The sequence below is a fragment of the Bactrocera tryoni genome, chromosome 4, assembly GCF_016617805.1.
Source record: "Bactrocera tryoni isolate S06 chromosome 4, CSIRO_BtryS06_freeze2, whole genome shotgun sequence".
In the NCBI taxonomy this organism is placed as follows: domain Eukaryota; kingdom Metazoa; phylum Arthropoda; class Insecta; order Diptera; family Tephritidae; genus Bactrocera; species Bactrocera tryoni.
The window spans coordinates 73,097,200-73,117,261 of NC_052502.1; the positions used below are offsets into that span (position 1 = coordinate 73,097,200).

The 20,062-nt window shown below is 28.6% G+C and overlaps 1 protein-coding gene across 1 annotated transcript in view; it reads right to left on the reverse strand.

Annotated features, from left to right (window-relative positions):
• The window catches only part of LOC120774114 (high affinity cGMP-specific 3',5'-cyclic phosphodiesterase 9A), a 170,273-nt gene that overhangs the window by 38,652 nt on the left and 111,559 nt on the right, over positions 1–20,062 (reverse strand). Inside the window, exons 5-6 of the mRNA XM_040103476.1 lie at positions 6,869–7,020; positions 5,450–5,557 (exon numbers count right to left, since the gene is read on the reverse strand). Coding sequence (XP_039959410.1) covers positions 5,450–5,557; positions 6,869–7,020 — 260 coding nt within the window. The remainder of the gene's footprint in view (positions 1–5,449; positions 5,558–6,868; positions 7,021–20,062) is intronic.

Below are 20,062 nucleotides of genomic sequence, written 5' to 3' on the forward strand. Positions count from 1 at the left end.
AAAAAAAGCAAGAAAATAAAAAATAAACCAAAAGTTAGAATAGTCAAAAAAATGAAATCAAAATAATCAAAAAAAAATAAAGCAAAATAAATAAAATATTGAAATAAATTAATAAAAAAAAAGAAAGCAAAAGAAAAATTAAAGAAAAAAAATAATACAACAAGTTTACAAAACTTTAAATAAAGGATTAGAAAAAAAAAAAAACGAAATAAAAAAAACAAAAGATAAAGAAAAATAAACCTCTAATTTTTTAATAATTTTTCAGAAAACATAAAGCAAAATATATTTAAAAAAATAGCAAGGAAACCACCAAAAAATAGAAGAAAAAGCATGCAACATTACATAATTTTATGTAAAGAATTAGAAATAAATAAATAAAAACCAAAAACAAAAACAAAAACCAAAAGGTAGAATGAACCAAAAAACAAAAGAGAAAAAGGTAAAAAGTAAAAAATATAATAAAATAAACCGAAAAAATTAAAAAAAAAACTAAAGATATTTATTTTAGCAAAAACATTTAATCTATGCACATATTAACGCCATTGAAATTAATTTGGAGGCAAAACAAACAACAACATATGAGAGTAAAACAAATTATAGAACTGTACTAGTTTGTATTAAAAAGTAAACAAAATGAGAAATATACGTATAATTCGTAATAAATTAAAAAATAAATTAATAAATAATAAAACCAGAGAAAAAATAAAGTAAAAATTAAAAAGCAAAAAAAAAAAATACAAAACAAAGAAATTGTAAAAAAAGAATTTCGAAGTGAATAATTCTAAAAAAAATAATAAAAAAAAAAATAATAAATAAAGTAAAAAATATAAAAAATTTTAGGAAACACCTAAAAACCAAAAAAAAAATATATATCATTGATTAACAAATTGAATATTTTTTAGTAAACAAAATGCAAATTAAATAACTATTAATAATTGAAAAAGAAGTTTAAAATAAAAAAGTTAAAAAAAATCATAAAAAAAATTAAGAAAAAATAAAATTATAAAAAAAATAAAAATTCCGAAATGAATAATTCTTATAAAATTATTAAAAAAAAAACACCTTAAAGGTTAAAAGGTTAAAATTAATGACTATAAAAAAATAACTTAGAAAAAAAACACATCAAATTAGATTAAAAATAAAAATTATGAAAAAATTATTTCCATTAGCAAGTTACTCTGTACACGATTCATAACAATAATATGTTTTCATAAAATTAAAACTAAAAAGTATGAAAATTTGAAAGAATTCAAAAAATTGAAAAACAAAAATTGAATAAAACAAATTATGAATCAAAAGAGAGCTTGCATTCATTTTCTGCAATAATTCGAATTGAAGTAGCGAACCATACATAACTACATACATACGTATACGTAATATAATGCGTTCATACATAACTACGTATGAGATTTATTATAAATTGAAGCAAAAACTGAGTTTCAGGTCACCCCAACCACGCCCGAATATTTACGTTAGATATGCTAAACGTATTTACGTACATATGACTGTATATGTATGTATATGTGTCTGCCTCAAAATTTTACGTTACGCTACCACGGGCTGGATCATTTGTGGTGGCCACGCAGATAACAGCTGCAAGCCTGAATAAAATGCATTTACACTTATACACCGGCCATTTCTTTATAAGAATGTGTATGTGTGTGCCTATAAATAGATATGTATCTGACAGCTGCAAATTAGTAGCTGTCACAGTTGCAACATAAAATTTTGTTGTATGCCAATATGGCATACAAGTCTCTATGGCAACTGCATTTTTATCAGTTGAGCATTTAAAGCGCCTGAGGATATGCTACGGATGGTTGGACGCGACGTCAAAGTAAATTTGAGAATGTATATGTACATGCATTGACATATGTGTGTTGACGTATACAAATACATATAGGAGTATATGTATATGTAGTTATATACAAAAATATATACATATGTATATAATATACAAATACATATATATTTGTACAAAACCATCAAATTATTTCCCTTCCTGCAGCAAGCCAAATAATTTCGAGCAAATTTGTTTGTATACACATACATGTTATATAATGCTAATATGTGCATGTGTGTGTATTAGCTTTTCAGCACTGTCAACTTCAATATAATAGCAATAGCATATTTTTAGGCGCTGTTGGCTGGCACCACGCAAATAGAGTTATAAAATTTTGTCATAATTTGTACGAAATTTGATTAAATAGCTAATTTATGACGAGCGAATTGCTTGTGTCCAAACGCAGCGCAATGACGGCGTGTGGCATCCACATGGCAAGGCATAAATATTGGCTTTATTAGTGGACATATTTTTGGTAGTTCACCAACGCAACGAACACACAGTCACATACACACACACGCACATATGAATGTAGAGGATGGATTTGTATTTTTTTTTGGACACAAAATATCCGCACAGATAACCGTTATCATATTGAAGCATTAAGGGGGGAGCCTGCTTTAGAAGCTTCAAAAAATCGATTATTTTTTTCCGCTTAAATATCTTTAAAACTAATCTAAAAATATATCCCCAAAGTTTTAGATGGGAATTCGAAATATTTTCGAAGCTAGAAGGGAAATAGTGACCGAGCGTTTAGCAGATATATGAGCGCTTGGGCAAAAAGCGAAAACTTTTACGCGATTTTTCTGAATTGGCGGGCAGGATAGAAAAAAAAGAAGAAAAAGAAAATAGAATTGGGGCAAAGTTTATTATCTTTGGCATTAAATTATCTTCTATTTAAACTAAAAAAACTAAGAAAAGTAAAGTTTGAACAGATTTTTAAACAACATAAAATAAAATTTTTTTGGTCAAAAACCACTTTTTTTAATTTAAATTTTTTTTTTAATATTACACTCTTTAAGAATTTTTTTAGCTTAACTAGAAGATATGAATCTCTTTGAATTTTTTGTTTCCGATAGAAATTGCGACCAGCATCCTGCCTGCCGTTCGACAAATGCACATGCGAGTTGCATCGGACAATTGCTTCCTAAAGGCAGAACATCAAAGATTTTGTATCCAAAAAATGTGTGAATGATGTTTAAATATATAACTATATTTATAATATTTCTTTCCTTCTCGAAAAAATCCTAAAAAAAAAAAATCGATTTTTTGAAGCCTCTAAAGCAGGCCTTCCTCCTTAAACGCGACTTTATAAAAATTGAAGTTATTTGGGTGCATTTCGGTTAAATTTTTGTTTATGGGACTATACCTTACAGAAATGCTCCCAATTTTAGGATTTGAAATTTTATGCGATCCTCACAAATGAGAGATCAAACACACTCCTCCTTCACTAATTTTCCATTAACCAATGAAACACGGAGTTGAAAAACTAACAGGAAAGTTATGATTCCATACACAGTAAGGGTTGTTCTTTTTACAATAGAGGGAGGGGAGGGAGAGATCTCCTAATGATAGCCGCACTTTCAGCGATAGCAATCTGCACTTTGACATAGGTGATATATATATATGATAAGCGTTTTCGATATCATTAAGTTTCGAGAGTTCGCATAGTCTATAAACCTCACCTATGTCTATGTGTGGTAAGTATAAGTTACTGTTAGAGAAAATGAGGCTACCACCAAGAGACGACTCACTGACGAACTATAAAAGAGGAGACCCTCTTCCAAACTTAATTGGTAAGTAGAGTAAGTAAGTAATTACAGGTACTTAAAAAAAGAAGTGCGCAGACTGACGATATAACATAAAACAGGATATTTCAGAGTTATTCATGAACTAGAGAGAACTAATCTGAGATGATTACTACCAAAGGAAGTAAATTAACAAACCTGGTTAAACTATCTACGGTCACATAGCATATAAATTTCTTTCCAAGCTTACTAATTCCAGAGAGCTCATTCTGCAAGGGGATGACTCACTGAATACCTATAAAATATTGGTTTTTACTTTTAAAATTGGTAAGTGGGTAACTATAACAGAAAGTTATAGGAGAAAGAGGATATAAGAGAATAGTTAAAACTAACTAAAATGGTATAATATTTTTGCCCAAGCACTGATTCCATTGGACTCATTCTGCATTACTGTATGGCCTTAGCATTCTCTCCATTTTGTCATTTATTCGGATCTGCTGCACACATTTTGCTGACTACCTAGCAAGCTTTTCATTGTTTTGATTATAAAAACAGGGGTTTGAAGGTTATCGACTTTTTTATCGAAGAAAATGGGAAGTAAATATAGTCTGAATACCTATATACGGAGTCTCGTTTCTTTACCATTTATTTAAGGGCTTAGTTCGGCAACATATAATTGCTTATACATACATAAAAAAAATTAAGGTTTAGTCATTTAATTAAACTGGAAAAACACTTGTTAGGATTTTGAAGTTTATCAAAGATATAATTTTGCGAAATGCTGTCGAGTGGACAGTTCTGACAACACTTCGGATTTCACCCGGTTAGTTGACACCGCTCTTGTGAAAAAAGTGCAGCTTTATGTCTCTCAATTAAATTTGAATGGAATACAATATTGGAAGTTGTCACTTCGAGAATGTTAAAAAGGAAAACTGCGAATTAATGACAAACATGGCTCTATATAAGAAAATCTATTTAATTTTCTGTGGGAAGCTGTGGAACCTCATATGAATCGGTACCAAGTTTTGATGCTTGTGGTTGGCTATTCGATCTTGGGAGGCAGTATACTTTTGTATTAATTGTACTCTTCTTCCGAACGATCCGATGCCTACTCAGCCAGGGAATGGAACTATCTGGTACTTAATCTTGAACGTAAGGGTCAGTCAGAAGGCATAATAGACCATAAGAGGCAGTGCAATCCTCACTTATTTATCTAGGGTCAGCTATAACTTGGTTCGAATATTATAAGCCCGACATTCACAACGAAATTCAAACAGAATAAACTTTGTGAGAAAAGAATATGTACCAAGCATCGAAGAGAGGTCTAACAGCAGTTCTATTGCCAAAATAGAGGATTAAGAACTCGGATTACATTAGTGAAAACATATTGACTGACTCTGAATGAAATAAAAATAGGTCAAACTCAGTTGAATAACCCTGTATATATAGCATCAAGAGTACGCATGAAATATACAGCCCACACTACAGAGTTTGAGCAATATAATGAAATTTGCGTAAACGAAACTTTACACCTCAACTGCAACGCCTTACACTCACTACACGCAACAAGAGCGCACTGAAAATGATAACCCAAAAATAAATTTCAACTCTTGCAAAATTCATGACCGGGAAAATAAATGATAAACTTTTGCACGCACACAACAAAAACACCACACACACAAGCACATATATAAACTACAGCGCAGCAAGGACTTGGCATATTCAATTTTGGCTTTAAAATTAAAATATTCACTTTTAAGTTTGTCTTTGAGTTGTACGAGCAACGAGAGAAATCGAGTTAAATATTTTCGTTCACTTTTTTGTTTTAAAAATTTATGCTTTGCATTTTCGTACTCACTTGAATGTGTCGCTGCTGAAATTTTTGAAGATATTACACTCAGTATGCTCCAGCAAGCGGAATGCTATTGAACAATGATGATTTTCCAGCGGCGAAATGTCATTATATCTGCAAGTAGAAATAAACAGTGTGGTTGAAAATAAATGGATTACGCCATAAAGTGGTGAGTGGAGACGGAAGAGCGTCAGAGTGGGGTAGTGGCAGCCACATGCAGCGCTTGTTGCAAGTCAAATGTAAAACTCTTGTAGCAACAAAGCACAATATACTCGTACACATACATATGCATATTTATTGGTTATAATGCAGCTGCCAATCACTGCGAACGCGACAAGGAATGAATTAACGTTGATGCGCCACGAGGTAGGCTATGCAATTGAAGAAATCAATGCACGTGCACAATGTGTCATATATATATGTACATATGTACATACTACTTGAATATGTAACATGTGTACATATACATATCTATAAAATGTCTAATATACAACTTTTCAAATCTAAATCTTCAATTCATGGTAATATTTTTTTAATAAAGTTTTAATACTCATTTTTTTCATTTCAAAACTTTTCTAATTATTTTTTTTTCATTTCAAAACTTTTTTAATTTTTTTTTTTTCAAATTTATTTTATTTTTTTTTTTTATATTCCAAATATTTTGCTTAATCTTCAATCATTAATTTTAATTAACTTTTTTTACTTTTTATATCTAAGTTATAATTTTTTTTTAATTTTAAGACGATTTTCATCAATTTTGTTGCATACGTACATACATATGTATGTATGTATGTACATACGAACAATTTTATTTTATATTACTATTTTTATTTAAATAAAATAGAAATTTTAAATGATTATTCTAAAAAAAATTAAAGAAAAAATAATTAATTAAAATTAAAAAAAAAATAATTAATTTGTAAATAAAAAATATTAACGTATTAAAAAAATAATTAAAATTAAAAAATCTTTTAACTTTAATTGTTTATTATTTTTCTATTTTAATTTAAAATAATCATTTAAATTTTTTTTAATTAATATTATACTTAAAAAAATTAAATTTGAAAATTTTTTAAATTAATTTTCAAAGGATTTTCTTTTTAAGTTTCCGAAGTTTTTTTTTTTACAAATTTTTGAGGTGTATTTTAATAAACTATATATGTACGTACATAAAATTTGTTGTATTAGTTTTTTATAGTATTATTTTTTTTTATAAATTTAAATTTTGTAATATAAATTATTTTTCATTTTGTTATTGTAATATTAAAACTACATGTGTTGGTACACATCCAATCATTAACATATTTTGTTTTTAATATTCAAGTGTTTTTTGTAAGACTCAGGCCTTTTGAATAGATCACAAAAAAAAAACAGTTCACCACCAAACCCGTCTCAGCCACTCAAGTACTATTTTGTATTACTCACCTGAGCGCCAATTCAGTGCGCGCATTTATCTGATAGATATTATTATAGCCGGGATGATCGAGATCATGACAAATGCAAGACACCAGCAGTATTAGACATTCAAGGTCGCCTAGTCGTTGCAACAAATTGGCTTGCCTGGTTATAGCGTACATCTGCGAAATAGTAAAAATCAAAGAACTAAGGTCAATATAAGGAAGAGATATGAATTTTAAAATTCAAAAATTTTAATTTTAAAAATTAAAAAAATAATTAATTGAAAAATAATAATTTTAAAAAAATAAATAATAATTTTTTAAAAATTAAAGAAAAATTAAAGTAATTAATTACAAAAATAATAATTTTAAAATTTAAAAATTTAAAAATTTTTTTAAAATAAATATAATATTTTAAAAATTAATAAAAAAAAATAATTTTTATACTGCTTATTTTAAGAATTTTCTCTTAATTTGGATTTTCTGGTTCTTTTTTCACATAATTGTAAAGATATGAAATTATGGTGAAAATAGGTCTATTTGTTTTAAGATTTCAAAAATAAAAAATAATAATAATTTTAAAAACTACAAAAAAAAGTTTTAATAATTAAAAAAATATTAAATTAAAAACAGTGATTTGAAAAAGTAAAAAATTAATTAAACATAATGTTTTAAAAAATAATTAGATAAGAAATAATAATTTTAAAAATTCAATTATTTAAATTTTTTTAATTGTAATAAATAAACAAAACAATAATTTTCAATATAAAAAAATATATTTTTTTAAAAATTAAGTAAAAATAATTTTGAAAATTAAAAATTGATTAAATGAAAGATAATAATTTTAAAAATCAAAAATTTATTTGATTAAAAATAATGGTTTTCAAAACTAAAATATATATTTTCAGATAATTAAAAGGATATGACATTATAGTGAAAAAATAATTTTTATTAATATTTTAAATTAATTAAAAAATAATAAGAGAATAATTTTTAGTTTTAAGACTTTTTTCTTAATTTGTAATTTTAATTTAAAGCAACAAATTAACAAGTGGTGAGGAAAGTTCGGAAAAATTTCGTTTCGAGAAAAAGGCGTTTAAAGTTTCACTTATGCATATGTACATATGTATGTACATGTATGTACATATATGTTTGCATCTCCGAGCGGTCGCTCTTTAGAACGCTGCCATCCAAAAACTATTCAAGATACGACCTTCCTGATTTCACAGGATATTTATGGAAATATAAGCTATCGAAAAAGCGAATAAATAAATTTTTTTTTTGAAGTGTCACACTGGTATAGCCCCCTAAGTCCTCGAATGAATGTTGATGAACTGCCACTTATTGAACGATATTATAGTTAACCGGAAGATATGCCCTCAGCAAGAAGACTTAATTGGAATCGTGTTATATAAAAAGTAGGCACTGCGACGCCAAAGCTTACATCTCCCAGCTCCTTTAAAAGCTCCCTTAAGCAATTTTGAGTGCTTTTGAGGTATTCAGTATGCAAGCACTGAAAATACTCAATGTATGTATGTGGAGAACTCTAATAACTCAAGTTATCGAATGCGCGGAGAGACATGAAAACAATCAGTTCCCATAAAAATTAAATTTATCATCTCTTTTCGAAAATTTTGATTTATTTTACTTAAAAAAACCACAATTATTTCGCCTTTAAAGCAAGGATCTTCAAGCAAGTTGCCAAATTTTCTGGTCGCTTTGGGCCTGCCACTTAAAAATATTCCAAATTAAATTAATTTTTGCCTACAGCAAGTAAACGGAAGATGAAGCGAGGCAACAACAACTCTCCAAAAACATTTATACACTTCAACTGGCGCTTTTTAAATCTTCCTCAGTCAAGTGCCAGCAATCTAAATGCAAATCAAGTTAAACTATTCGCAAACACAACTAAAAACGACCCATTTTACATATGTATGTGCGCACATCTCCAAACAATTTCCATAGGAGTATATGTGTGTGTGACTACCTAAGTAAACTGCGCTTTGTACATGCATATTGGCACATGTGTGTGCGTGAAGGCTTGCGTGCGAAGAAAGTTCTTTGAATATTGAAGAGTTGAGACAAGCAACTAAACTTTGCAAGGCGGCCGTGTGAAATTTGGGTGCTGCTGTCAATTGGCAGAAGTCTATCTACATTTGGGTGTGTATGTAGCTGATGTATTTTTGTGAGAGGAAGAGTTTATACTGTAAACTAACTCAAAAGAAACTAGTTAAAAACTGCTTCAAAAGTGGGCGAAAGGTAATGAGTGAACTAGTTCAAAAGTGGTTGAAGAATAGTGAGTGAACTACGTACATAGTTCAAATCTAAACAGAAATCTAAGAAATGTTTATAGTTAAAGCTTGTCTCTCCCAAAAATTATTTAGTAAAGATCATAAAAAACGTCAAACCATCTAAAAATTGGTAAGAAACTTTTTAAGCCTGCAGGCAAAATACGTAAAGATTCCATAAATATATGCCTCTAATACTAGTAAAGGCCTGTGAAGCTCGCTAGATATTAAAGAGTGAATATATGTTTACAAATACAGAAACTTCTTCTTTACTGGCGTAGACACCAAATAAAGAAACACATCGCCAAGTTGTGTCCCGGCTATCGACAATATCGCTACTCCACTGCTCAAAACTCACCCAAAATTTATTGCTACGAACTACGCTAAATAAATAAAAAAAAGGTGGCATCAACTCATCGCCGAAATTTTGTGGCACACTAACGAAGGACTAACTTTTGACAGTTAAATTTTCGCTTTTTGATTATTTTTTTAGTTTTTCGATTTATTACCCACACTCACTGCCATCTTCGGATATGTGAGCAGCTCTCGACGAAGCATTTAATTTAAAAACTTTGTGATAATAGAAATAATACTACACATATCTTGAAGCTCTGCGAGTGATATGAAATTTAAAGTTAGCCAAATTAAAACAGACTCAAGAAAGATATTTGAACACTATTTGAAATGTGTCGGAAAAAGCTTTTTACAGAAATTGTGTAATTGTTTATCAGATTTTGTCGTGAAATCAGACAAAATTACTAAATCATTAATGAAAAACAAAAAATAATAATGTTTGTTATATATTGTATAACAATACTTCACGATACAAAATGACTAATCCCGAAATTTCGTGATGGCGAAAATTTGGTTTCGGGATCAGTCAAAATATTATTTTTGTTTAAGTTGAAATTTTTTTTGGTTCCGTAAGATCGGAATTGAAACTAAAACGACGAGTTAAAATATTAGTCCCAAACTATTACATAGTAATACACGGTATAAATTGATTAATCCCGAATATTTGTGAACCCAAAAATTTGTTTTCGGGATTAGTCAAGGTATGACTATTTTTGATTAAATTTGAAACTTTCGTTGGTCCTTTAAGTTCGTTATTGATATTAAAAAGTCAAAATATTAGTATTAAATTTTCGGGATCTCGAAAACTTGGTTTCAGGATTAGTCAAAATATATACATATTTTTTTATTAAACTTAAAAATTTTTTTTGGTTCCGTAAATTATGGTTTAGGAAAGAGTAAAAATATTAATCCCGAAATATCGGGATCCCGAAAGTTTGGTTTTGGAATTAGTTTAAATATAGTTTTTTTGAATAAATTAAAAAAATTCGTTGGTGCCGTAATTTCGGTATTAATATTAAGCTTTGGAGACAAGACAAAATATCAGCATTTTAAATAAAACATAAAAAAATCGTACCGCTGACTTATGTACATACATATGTATGTATGTATATGTAAGTATCAGTAGACTTAATAATGGATCATGTTTTGAACATATTTAGAAATAAAAATTAAAAAAAAATTGTTAGTGATCTCAATGAGTGCTGCACAAAAATATCTTTAGAAAAATGCCTTCCTAATAGTTTGTAGCCTGCCAGTCTGGAGAAATGTCACAAACTACTAGATGGATTCACCGACTAACGATGTTACCATATTCCAACTGATTCACAACCTGCCAAATACATCACCAGCTATTACAGCAACAAATCAACGAACACTTTTTTTTATACTTCTCTCACCTGTCTTTACACGCTTTCAGCGCTTGCTTCCCAATCAACTGTGTGCGGTCAGCACAATAAACACTTTGTGTGGCTTTTAATAAAAGCTGTGTGGGCAAAAAACCGCCAAACTTCGATTTTATAGCGAAAAAAAAAATGCTTTCTAGCGCACTTTCAGGCAGTTGTGGGTCAGTCAATCATATGAGTGACTAGGTAAGTTCGTTCGGTCATCGTCAACAACAATATTGTTGCAACATGTTGCGGTTGTGGTTGCATGTCAATATGCTTTTTTGTATACTTGGTTGTTTTTGTTGTTGCCTTGTAACTTTATGGTGTAGGCAAAAACGCTTGAGAGCGGTGCATGCTGACCTTATAATACAGCACTTTTTTGTTATTATTATTATTTTTGCGAAAATTTTCGTAACAATAATTGTATATTGCAACGAAATTGGGAGATTATTGGTAACTATGAAACTAAATACGAATTACTATTTTGTTTTAATAACAAGTTTCTAATTAAGTATTATTATTATTTTTTAATTAAAAAAAATTATTAAAAAAATCTTAAATATTAGAAAAAGAAACTATAACTTTTTCCCACCTTTTTAAAATATTAAAACAGAATTTCAATTTCAAAATATTTCAACAAACAAAAAGAAATTCTAAAATATTCAATGTTTTAATTAAATTCTATGCCGCAACATATTTTTTACTTATTATGCACTCATTTATTTGTCCTCAAATTTTTTTTTTTTTAAGTCTAAGTTCTAAATCTCAATGAATTTTTCACATTTTCTAACTCAAAATTTAAGGAATCTCAAAATATTTTCACGAAAATTTATTATTTTCAAAAAAAAACTAATATTTCGTAATATCATTAATATTTCTCAAAACAAAAAAAAAATAATTCAATAAAAAAAATTAATTTAATAAAAAAAATTAAATTAGATCGGAAGAGTTAAATTAATTTAACAAAATTTTTAAAAATTTATTATTTTCTAAAAAAATTATATTTCCTAAAATCATTATAATTTCATAAAAAAAAAATTTAATTAAAAAAATATTATAACAAAAAAAAGTTATAAAATTAAATTAAAATACTTTATACAAAAATATAAAAATATATAAAAAAAAATTTCAATTTTTTTTTTTAATTTTAAATTTAAATTCACAAAACATTAAATCAATTAATCTCAAAAAAAAATTTCCGAAATTTTTATATTTCCTGAAAAAATGCTATTTCTCACAAAAAAAAATTAAATTTAATTAAAAAAAAATTATTCAAAATAATTTTATAAAAATTATTTCAAAAATCTCAAAGATTTTCCCGAAAATTGTATATTGTATATTACATTTTACAAAGCATGTATATTTCTAAAAACAAAAATTAAATTATATTTAAAAAAATGTATACAAAAAAAGATATATATTGCTTGAAATCAATATTTCGCAAAAAAAGTTTAAATAAATATATACAATAAAGAATTATACAAAACAAAGTTTTAAAAATTAAATTAAAAATCTCAAAAAAAATTTGCTGAAAATTTAACAAACATAATTAAAAAAAATTATTAAATAAGAAAAAACATTTATATTTCTTAAAATCATTACTATTTTTTAAAAACATTAATATTTCTAACAAAATAAAGTAAATTAAAATAATTTAAAAATTAAATTAAAACATTAAATAACAAAATTAAATTACAAAAATGTAATTTAAGAAGCTTTTTGAAAGCAATTTCTAATTTTATTTACATTAATTTTCTAATATTTCTTCAACTTGAATTTAATTAAAAAAACATTTTAATTGTTTTAATATTTATACTTTTTAAATTTAATTTCATAAATTTTTTTAAATTTAATTTTCCAATATAATTCAAATATTAAAAAATAATATTTAATTTAATTAACTAAAAAATTTTGGAATAAGTTAATATTTCATAATTACAAAATAAGAAATATTATTTAATTAAAGTGGCATGTTGTAAAAACTTGCGTTTGTTAAATAATAATTTTTCAAAAGCAATGTAACATACTTTAAAAATATTTTTTTAAAATATTCAAATATTTTTTTTTAACTTTCCTAAATTTAGCCCTTATTTTTATGTTTAAAAAAAGTAAAATTTTCAGATTTATTGCAAATAATTGCATTAAATTTAATTTTAATTTTTTTTGTTATGAAATTTTTAAAATAACTTTTGCAAATTTGCAAATTAATTTATATTTTTTATATAAAAATATATTTTTGTTAGTTTGTAAATGTGTGATTAAATTTTTACTGAGTAAAAATAGTAATGTAATTTATTACTAGAAATGATTTATTAAAATTTTAAACACAAAATTGACAAGTACTTAACAACTTAAAGCCAAATTTTCGAATGTTGCCTACATCTAGGCGCTACAAAGGATTCAGACAAAAATAGAGAGCAAGACAACTGGAAGCAGACTGCAGAGCGCATGCTACCCGAACAACTGGTATTTATAACGGTAAATAAAGTTCTAGTTTAGTACAAACATACTACCTACTACCGTAATTTAGGCAAGGCAATTTTGGAAAACTAATTGTTGTTGTTATATATATTAAAAAATATTCTCTAAATTCTTTTCTATATTGCTAACGAGTTAAGAATTCTTATCCTAAGCAAAATCTGAGTCCGTTCCAGCTACATGGAAATGTTCGTCCAGTGAACGATAAAACTATTGCCTTAATGTGTGCAGCAAGAGCAAAGTAGGACCAAAATATTGAGCTATAAAATGTACAGAATACAAGTAGAGACATTTGCATTTTAATATACACATATATGTATGCATATATGGTTACGTATGTGTGCCAGCAAGTGGGTGCACTCAATTGTGCATACAAAAATGCTGTCAATACGATTAAATGCATGGCCACCAGTGCTGCCACTGTTGCCAGCCATCTTTGGTTATGCAACCGGTAACGCAGCAACGAAATATTTGCATGTATATACATATGTATATTACATAGATATATGCAGTTATGCACTCAATCCTGTTTTGCATTTTTCTATGATTTTTTTCGCAATTTTGTTGTTGTGCTCAGCTTTAGTGATCAACCACAATACCACGCCATTGCTTTAGGGTCATGTTGGTATTACATAAAATATTTGTGTTATTTATTTCCACTTTATTAAATGGTATTTTATATTGGCATGCACTGGGTGCATAACATGGTTGGTTAATATGCATATGCATACATATGTACATGCATATGTAATGTGTTTGTGAACGTGGAACATATGTATACATGTCTAGTATAAATAGAAAATAGCTGCGAGGCAATTGCACGGGAGAGCATAAGTGCCTTGTGCTCATACAGTGATGTGCATGCACTCACAGAAATATTTTGTATGAAAACAACAATTTAAAGGTAGCTGCAAAGCAAAAATGCATAAATTACTTATGAACACAAAAAAAATCCACATACAGATATATAATGCTTGCAAGTGTATGGGTCATGTTTGAAATTCCTAATTGCAGATCAAAACTAACTCGATTTAGTATGATGCTAAATAATAACATCGATATGAGTTGAAGTAATGCTACTGATATTGGTATTGGTAATTACAATGGATAGAAAAATGACAAAAATTTAGAGAGTTATGGTAAGACCAAAAGTAATTCTAAGTAATTAGAGTAATGACAAAGTGTAATGGTGAAAAATGTAATGGTAATGGTAATATAAGTGGCCATACTTCTCTTCAGAATATGAGTAAAGCCAATAGTAGTGATAAATGTAATGCTAATGCTAAAAGAAGAGATAACAATACAGTTGTAATTGAAAAGGCCAAGCGTTTTTCATAGCAGAAGCAAAGAAAATAGTATTGGTAAATTTAATGGTAATGCTAAAGTCAGAAGGAATGATACTGAGAGATGTAATGGTAATTGAAAAGATAATACTTGATTTAAAAGTATAACTAAAGCTTGTAGTATTGGTAAATGTAATGGTAATGCTTAATTCAGAGGAAATGATACTGACAAATGTAATGGTAATGGTAATTGAAGGGATAATACTTGTTTTAGGAATAAAACTAAAGCAATTAGTATTGGTAAATGTAATGGTAATACTAAAGTCAGTAGTAATGATACTGACAGATGTAATGGGAATGATAATTCAAAGGGAAGTACTTGTTTTCGGAAGATAACTTAAGCTGCAGTATTGATAAATGTAATGGTAATGATACTGACAGATGTAATTTTAATGGTAATCGAAAGAATAATACTTGTTTTTTTTTGTCTAACATTATTATTAAATGTAATAGTAATGATAGTTAAAATAAGAAAATTCTTTTTAAGATATACGTATTAGTATAATCAGGAGTGCCCGTAAATGTAATGGTAATAGTAAAAAAGAGATAATGATACTGACAAATGTAAATGCTTTCAAAATAGTTATAAGTAAATGCCAGTAGTATTGATAAATATAATAATACTAGCAAATTTCATCGTAATGGTTTTGTTGGTGATTGTTGGTGGAAAATTTATTTAGTTAATTAAATTTAAACAATTTCTTTCATTAACCAAATAATAAAAAAATGACTAAGAAAACGAATTAAAGACAAGTAATGAAGCGCTAAGTTCAGGTTAGCGGAACATCATACTCTTGCAACTTGCAAAGGCTAAAGTCAGGGAAGTATCTTTAGGTACATAAGGCTTGCTAGTCATATATTGGGTCTAGGGCAAGTTTTCACCCGATTTCTTTCATTCTTAGCACAATTATTAGAAAAACACGTTCTCTCAATTTTATTAAGATAATTCACCTATTGGCCGTATATGCGGTATAGTCAATCGGTAGTTCGAAAATGTTTATATTAGGTATATGGGCGCTAAGGGAAGTATTGAACCCATTTAAGCCATTTTTGATACACAGAAATATTATTGTCAGGAAAGGATTCTCTCTGAATTTCGATTATAAATCTGACACATTGATCAACATTTTCTGTAAAATGTCAACTATAAGTACTGGGGTCCAAATAAGCGGTACCTAAGGGCTTCAACCTTTTTTTGTTGGATTTGGACAATTTTTGGTCATAAGACCAAAGTGCAAAGTTTTATTCCGTTATATTAATTGCTTTTTGATGTGTGTAATGGAAAGTGAAATAATCAAATGGAATTTAAAATTGTGTTACATGCGAAGTAGGCGTGGCTGTAGTTCGATTTCGTCCATTTTCACACTGTATCATAAAAATGTCAGAGGAATGCCACAGACCAAATTTGGCATTCGATGGCTATTTAATTAAATTTAAAAAAAAATTCATAATAGAATAGAATTTTAAAATTTTATATATTTAAATCTAGAAATTTACTTTGAACAGAATCAAAAAAAAATAATAATAAAAAATATATACATACATGTGTATGTATGTACATATATTTATTAAAAATATGAAAAAATATTGAGATTTTATTGCATACATATTATATATTATATATGTTTATCTTACTTCTTGGTATTGCCAACACACCGAAAATTAAAATTATAGCGCAAATAATTGATTTACAATTTTTTTGGTGACGTCAGCAGTTGAAAATTTTGAAGCAATTAAATATTAATTGAAAGCATTAGAAATACATTGGGTAATTATGGTTTCTATGGCTGATATTTTACTATTTTGGCAAGAAAGCTCAAATAACATTAAAATTTGATATGAAAGCTATAATTTATTTCTTTATTAGCTACTGTGGATATTTATTTGCTAGCAGCCATTATAAATCAGCCATGCATTTCGCGCTGCCAAACCGCCTTTATACTAAATAAACCATAATGCCTTGCTGGTTTGCGTTAACACTGCAGTTTCCAAACTTCCAAGATTTCTTTTTTTATTGCTAGTTTTTTCTTTTTCTGTTTTAGAATTCCACTTTTTAATATTTTTTTCGGATTTTTATTTGTATTTTTTTTTAAATTTTTTTTTCACATTATTAATTTTTTTTTAAATTTTCTTAAATATTTTTTAAATTTTTTTTTTGTATTTTTGGTTTCTTTTTCTATTTTTTCGATTTATTTCTTTCTCCATTTTTTCTGCAATTTTTGTTAATTCAAAGCCAGCTAAAACCACTAAATGACTATTGCCTGTGCTGCTGTTTTTTTGTTGTTGCTGCTGTTGCTGATATGCCAAAATGAAATACTTAAGCAGGAAATAGAACACTTCACAATTAGAGCAACAAACTTACGAAGGTTTCGCTTGTGGTTTGCTGCTAGCCGCTTTACTGGGCACTTAAGCGTGTGTGTGTATGTGTTGCTTGGCATACTTTAAGGCGCTAAACAGCAAGCAACTACAAGATTTCTACAATAATTCATGCAATGCCTCTCAAGCGAATGCAGTCACGGGCATAAGATGAGAACGAGAAGCTAAAACGGTAGCGCACAAGCAAGTGCATTTTTATGCAGGCTACAGTGTGCTGGTGTGTGCGTGTATGTGCAACAGCATGCGCTAAGCACGTTGTAAGACATTGTTGCCAATGAAACTGGGTTAAAAACTGCGACTAGGTGCTTAAACGTTGCACTCAGCTCGTTAAGCACCGTCAGCCAGCTGTGGCGCTTGACGCAAACCAACATGGCTTATATATACATATGTATATATATGTACATACATATTTGTATGTGTGTGCGTTGCTTGGCTTGCATGGATTTTTTCCTATACATACAGACAGTCAAACAAGCATAGCTTTTCATATTTACTTAATGATTTACTCAGCTGCTTTCTAGCGGCTATTGTTGTATTTTTATTTTTGTTGTTGTACAAGTATGTAATGCAAGTAAACGTTATAATCAGAAAAGCAAATAAAACTTGTAAATATACTGGCTGACAGTGAAGGAAATGGAGGAAATCAAAAAGCACAACACTTGCATGTGTGTGTGTGTGGATGAGTGTTTGCACACATATACACTTACAAGCATATGAAATTTCGCTGTTTCCACAGTATAGCATGGCAAGAAAGCCACATCAAACAACAAAGCAAAAATAATATTATTAACGAACATCAAAAACAAAAAAAAAAAAAAAAAAATTAAATACAAAGCTTGGTTGGGGCAAAAATTCTAAATTATAAACAACAAGGCAAATAATAAAATAAGAATTTTATAAAATTTTCAGCAGCTGAGTCACGCAAAATAAGCAATACGCTGTGCGTCATTAGCAATAATATAAATTCAAATTTCATAGCAGCAGTGTGCGCGCTTTCAGTGAACACGTGCGCCCGAGCGACGTGGCGTATGAGTGACGCATGACATTTTTTCGTAACTGTAAATAAATAAAGTGTGGAAAAACCCTTTGTGTCAAAAGAAAGCTTTGAGTCATGCCACTGGTTACCATTTTTCGGGTTTTAACTTAGTGCAGAACATTTTAGGAAGCGCTTGCAAATATGCGGATAACAGTGCGTATGAGTGACATGACTTACATATCGTCACCTAAAATGCAAAATAATGTAACATCACTTTTCATAAGTTTACAGACGAAAAAAAACGATATAACAGAACCACTCATTTCGAAAATAAATTGAGTTTTGGTTATAAAATGGTTATATCTGAGAGCAGCAGCTGAAAATCTTATGCTACATACATATATAATAGTTGTAGTAGTCAACCGTAAGCAATAAAAAACTCAATTTCGTTATTTTTTTGATCATACGTTGTTTTGCATTTTGTGACGTTACTGGTTCACTGGTATGTTTTTGGCTTTAAGCGAAATTTTCCAAACATAAATAGCTCCCAAATATATTTTTGTGCTTAACTGCAATATTTTTCATAAAGTTCAGGTATAACAGGTTCTAAAGGGTAAGGCATTATGTATTTATGAATTTTTGTTAATACTTTGAAACAATTGATAAGCAAAAGCAGTGATGGCGCTTCATGAAAAAATCAACTTATAACTATTTTAAGAGGTTGGATCGGTATAAGAATTGCAAACAGCTGTTTTCTTAACCTCAAATAGACTTTAGAACCCTAAAAACACTATTCGATTGAAATTATTGAGAAAAACAAGAAAATAAAGTCAACTTCGGCTGCACCGAAGCTATAATATCCTTCATAGGTTTACTTCCTATAGCATTAAATGGATCTTTATCTTGATTTTGATCGATCAGTTGGTATGGCAGCTATATGCTATAGTAGTTCGAACTGAAGATCCGTTCGGAAGATATCTCGTTAAATACCAAAAGTTTTCCAAAAAACTACTTGATTTTGATCAATCAATTTGTATGGCAGCTATATTCTATAGTGAACCGATCTGAACAATTTGTTCGGAGATTGTAAGACTGCTTTGGACAATAATCCGTGCCAAATTTTATGAAGATATCTCGTCAAAAGCAAAGGTTTTCCATACAAGGTCTGGATTTTGATCAAACAGTTTGTATGGCAGCTATATGCTATAGTAGTCCGATTTGAATAATTTCTTCGTATATTTTACCGTTGCCTAGAACAATAATCCACGCCAAATTTCATGAAGATATCTCGTCATATAAAAAACTTGTTCGTAGGGGGAAATGTAATTCATCGTTCGTTTGTATAGCAGTATGCCATAAAGATCCAATATCGGTGATTCTGTACAAAATTTCAGATCGATATCTCAGAAACTATGGGACTATTTAGCATATATACAAACAGACGCACATGATTGAGTCGACTGAGCTCAACATGATAATCATATATATACATATATATTAAAAGAACAGAAATATAATTAGTTTATGCTTACTCCCAGAATAAATTGTGAAAATTAAGTCGTTTTTGAGCATTCTTGTCTGACTTTATGCATTTAAACAAGCAGCGCCTGTGGTTAGGCTGTGTTTTTTATAGACTATGCAAGTAGTTAAAAATTAAATATATGTACATATGTGTATGCAAGTATATATTCAAAATTTCAGTGATTATTATATGACTATAACGCTTGCTAAATTGATGTGCGCCTGGATATATACGGCAATAACTTAGCTATGGCATAACCACAAGGGTCACACAGTGCGTATGAGCAACATGTATGCGCAGTATGAGTCGAAACTAAATTTCAAGCTTTATTAAATGACTAAAAGTCATGTTAAATATCGAACACCTCTTGATGTGCTTCAATATCCGGGCTTTCATTAAGCCAACATAATACTGCAGTGCGTATGAGCAACATTTAGGAGCAGTATAGATAAAATACTACAAAAAATTTCAACAAATTACCGTTAAACTGACAAGTTTTT